The 4382-nt window shown below is 43.1% G+C and overlaps 1 protein-coding gene across 1 annotated transcript; it reads left to right on the forward strand.

Moving 5' to 3' along the window:
- Positions 1–476: 476 nt before the first annotated feature.
- Positions 477–4168, forward strand: LOC103807298 (helicase POLQ-like; the record flags this gene model as incomplete). Its single annotated transcript, XM_009080024.1, has 5 exons — positions 477–1209; positions 1529–1713; positions 2445–2645; positions 3532–3604; positions 4071–4168. Coding segments are annotated over 5 exons (1290 nt in total), but the record flags the coding sequence as incomplete, so codon positions are not given.
- Between the last annotated feature and the right edge of the window lie 214 nt (positions 4169–4382).

Below are 4382 nucleotides of genomic sequence, written 5' to 3' on the forward strand. Positions count from 1 at the left end.
TGATCTCTAAGGTCCATTCCGACTCCTGAAATTCTGTGATTCTATGAGTCATTTGATTTACATTTTAAGAAGTTCATCACTCTCAACTAGCTGTCCCAGCATCACACCTGCTTGTGGGTTGGGTTTCACTGAGGCAAGGCATTCCTTTAGCACTCAAGCTGGGCCTTATTCATAGCATCAGCAAAAAAAGTTTAGTGTTAAGTTAGGAAAGGCTTGAGTGGCTTGGATCTGATGTGTGTGCTCTACAAGTGATGCTATATAAGTTATCATAGACCATCCGGCCCCAACCTCTGCCCTGGGCAGGGACACCTCCCACCAGAGCAGGTTGCTCAAGGCTCAGCCAACCTGGCTGTGAACACTGCCAGGGTTGGGGCAGCCACAGCCTCCCTGGGCAACCTGGGCCACTGTCTCACCACCCAGTTCTGCCTTCCGTGCTGCTACTTCAGATCAGTAACACCTACTTTGTGTTTTTCCAGTGTGGCAATGACAGCGAAGAAGATTTGTTTGGGGACTATGATAGCTTTTATGGGAATGATTCTTTGCTGGCTCAAGTGGATGATCTGGAACACAAGTACCTGCAGGAGAGAAATTTGGATGTGGAGGAAGCTGAGGAAGTCATACTTGGGAATCATCAGTCAGGAATTCACCAGGAACAAGAAGATGAATTCTCTGCTGGAGAAAATGTCCTCAAAGATGCCTCAGAGGGTGTTTGCCAGATACAGGGCGGGGAGCTGCTGGATTGCCATGGAGAACCAGCTGAATCTGTTTTAGATGACTTGCCATCATCACAGCTTTTGTGTTTTGAGAAAACGGGGGAACTTTTTTCTGGTTCTGGAGCACCTCCAGTCCCAGGAGGGAGGAAGACATGTGGGACTTCTTCCTTAGACAAAATCAGGAGCTCATCACCTTTCTATGCTGCTTCTGAGCACAGGCACAGACCTACTGACTCTTCCTCGAACTCCAAGTGTGTTTCACTTAAAACTGAGAGTCTTAAAGATCACCTCAAAAGTGCCATGACTGGAAATGCCAAAGCTCACACTCAGCAGGTCTCTAAGACCAAACAGCTTAAAGAAGCTGTCTTATCTGAAGAGATTTTTGTTGCTAGGAAAGCTATTGAATCTTCTTCTGTTGATATAGGCCCTTTTTATGGATTACCTAGCAAAGTTAAGGATTTATTCGGACAACTCCGAGGGATTGAGACACTTTATGGTAGTGTAACTAGTGGTTTGTGGGGGAAAACCTGCCAGTGCACTGTTGTTTCACCTATTGTGCAAGTATTTAAGGTGTTGTTTAACATAAACCATTTTGGAAACTCCCTGTTTTATTTTATTCAGTGGCTGTTTTGGTATTTTAGGTGGGTAGAAAAGGTTTATATGACTTGTAGAATACTTTAGAAGGCTTCACCACTGAAGACTTGAAGAGGTTTTATTCAATAAATCTCTAAAACACTAGATTTAAAATATTCTGAAGCATTTTGACCTATTAAGATGCCTCTAGGCTTGCTAATAGTTCCTTTTTGATTTTACAGAGTGGCAGCATGATTGCTTGATGTTAGAGTCTCTACAGCAAAGAAAGAACTTGATCTACTCATTGCCAACCAGTGGTGGAAAAACACTTGTGGCTGAAATAATCATCCTCCAAGAACTACTCTGCAGGCAGAAGGATGTCCTGATGATCCTGCCATATGTTGCCATTGTCCAAGAAAAGGTCTGGGTGATATTGCTTGGTTTGATGCATGATTTTCCTGCTGTGTCTTGTTACTTTGTCACTTGGGTGGTTTTAACACTACTCTCAGCAAGCTCCATGATTTTTGTAACCTCTCCTAAATGCTGCTTTGAGGGTCAGTCATTTTGGCATGGGACAGACCTAAGTCATGAGGTGAAGATGCTGAGCTAAAAAGCAAAGGCTGCTGAGGTGGGAAATAATGCCTTTTTGTGATGTTTTCTGTAGTTCTGCAGTCTTAAGAACTAACTGGCTAAAGAAATGGTCATGAAATAAAAGCTAACATCTTTGGTATGAAGGAAAAATTCATTTTAGAGAAGAGATTTAACCCAACTTGATAATATGTGGACACACTTCAGTTTGGCAGCTGCAATAAGATAGAATTTTAGAATTTTAGGGGTTCGAATGGACCTTATGGATCATGCAGCCCCAACCCCTGCCCTGGGCAGGGACACCTCCCACCAGAGCAGGTTGCTCAAGGCTCAGCCAACCTGGCTGTGAACACTGCCAGGGTTGGGGCAGCCACAGCCTCCCTGGGCAACCTGAGACAGAGTCTCTTCCTAGTATCTAGCCCAAATTTCCCCTCCTCCTGTTACTATATTTGCACTGCTTCCAGCAGCTGATTGTGGTGTGGGTTGGTTATGTGTACCTTGAGTTCCTGAGGCAGTTCTGAACACCAGAACAAGCAAGAGTTTCTTTTCTAATTGATTTTTCCTTTCCAGATTAGGTCTTTGACAAGTTTTGGCATAGAATTGGGTTTCCTGGTTGAAGAATATGCAGGAAGTAAAGGAAGATTTCCACCAATCAAAAGGAGAATGAAAAAATCTCTTTACATTGCTACTATAGAAAAAGGACATAGTCTGGTGAATTCCTTAATTGAAGCAGAAAGAATCCATGACCTTGGGCTGGTTGTGGTTGATGAGGTATTGCTACAAGATTGCACTTTTCTAATGCACAATTAAAACAAGGAGCAGTTCTTGGGATACTTGGCTTTGCTTCTTAACTGCATTTTTTTTTTTTTTGCATTGGCAGATAATCCTGTAATACTGAAAGTGATTTTTCTTTAATTAAAGCACTTGTTGCTGTTTCAGGACTATAGATTCTGCATTGAGAGATCTACTGGTTTGGTGGCTGGTAGTGAATTCCTTAGTATCTACTTGTCAGTTAGATATCTCTAATGGACTACAAAAAAAAAAAATCAGTCATTTGTACTGTATGGAATGTCTTTTATGAGTGTCAGAACTTAACTCCTAAAGGTACCACCAGACTTGGTGGCTGGTATGAATAAGGACTGAAAGAAAATTAGCAGGTTACATTTGACTGTGAGAATTGCTCCTTATGGTGCTTTTTAGTGGTGTGGCTGAGTTGTGCCCTTAGGGTTGGTTGTGGGGTGGAGTAACATGTCTTACAGATAGATAGATAGATTATATATATAGAGAGAGAGAGAGTGTAGAATCATAGAATCAACCAGGTTGGAAAAGATCTCCATGATCATCAAGTCCAACCCTACCGTGGTCACTAGACCATGGCACTAAGTGCCACATCCAGTCTCAGCTTGAAAACCTCCGGGGATGGTGAGTTCACCACCTCCCTGGGCAGCACATTCCAATGTCTGATCACTCTCTCTGTAAAAAATCTCTTCCTAATCTCCAACCTAACCCTCCCCTGGCAGAGCTTGAGTCTGTGCCCTCTTGTCCTGCTGCTGGTTGCCTGGGAGAAGAGACCAACCCCCACCTGCATAATTTGAAGTGTTTTTCTTTAAGAACTGCTTTTAACTCAGTAACATTTCTTTCTCTCTCATGTGCACAGCTGCATATGTTGGGTGAGGGAAGTCGTGGAGCAACCCTGGAAGTTACCCTGGCCAAAGTCCTTTACACCAGTAGTAAGTCATGGCTGCAGTTCATGTTCCTAACCTGTTGTAGTGGTGGCATCTCTAGAGAAGTCATGTTTTGCTTTCTGCATTTGTGATGTCTTGGCTGCTTTTGAACCTCGTGGCAGTGGCCCAGTGTGGGAACAGTGTGGACTCACTGAAAGGTGAGTTGACCCTCTGGGACTTTTGAAGCCTTTTGGATCCTTCTCTGAGATGAGAAATCCTGAGTATTGTCAAATGCTTTTCATTTCTTTGTAGGAGCTCCTTAGCCATTCCAATTAGATGCTCCTTCTTGTTCACACCTCAGTTTCACAGCTGAGTATTATCTCTTGGTCAGCATTTCCTTAGGAGCAGGTTTTCCCTTCAGACCCGCTCCTTTGGGATTGAAGAAAAGCTGATGCTGACTAAACAGTCTTAGGAGTTGAACACTGAACAGAAGTAACATGACAAGAAATTCATCTCCACTTCTGTTTTACAGAAAACACACAAATCATTGGCATGAGTGCAACACTGAGTAATGTTGGAGACCTGCAAAAGTTCCTGCAAGCAGAGTACTACACCAATCACTTCAGGCCGGTCTGTATCCAACACTCCAGACACTAGTCAAGAAGATATATTGCTGTATTATACCTAGTTGTGGTAAATCTGTTTAGGATATCATGACTTTGGTGCTTCATTTCACACACTCTAATGTAACATAGTCCCTGCTATGGCTTGTAGTTGTTACCAGTACAATAAATCATAGAATTTAAGGGGTTGGAGGGGAGCTTAGAGATCATGCAGCCCCAAC

This window comes from Acanthisitta chloris, unplaced genomic scaffold (assembly GCF_000695815.1).
Source record: "Acanthisitta chloris isolate BGI_N310 unplaced genomic scaffold, ASM69581v1 scaffold43268, whole genome shotgun sequence".
Taxonomy (NCBI): Eukaryota; Metazoa; Chordata; class Aves; order Passeriformes; family Acanthisittidae; genus Acanthisitta; species Acanthisitta chloris.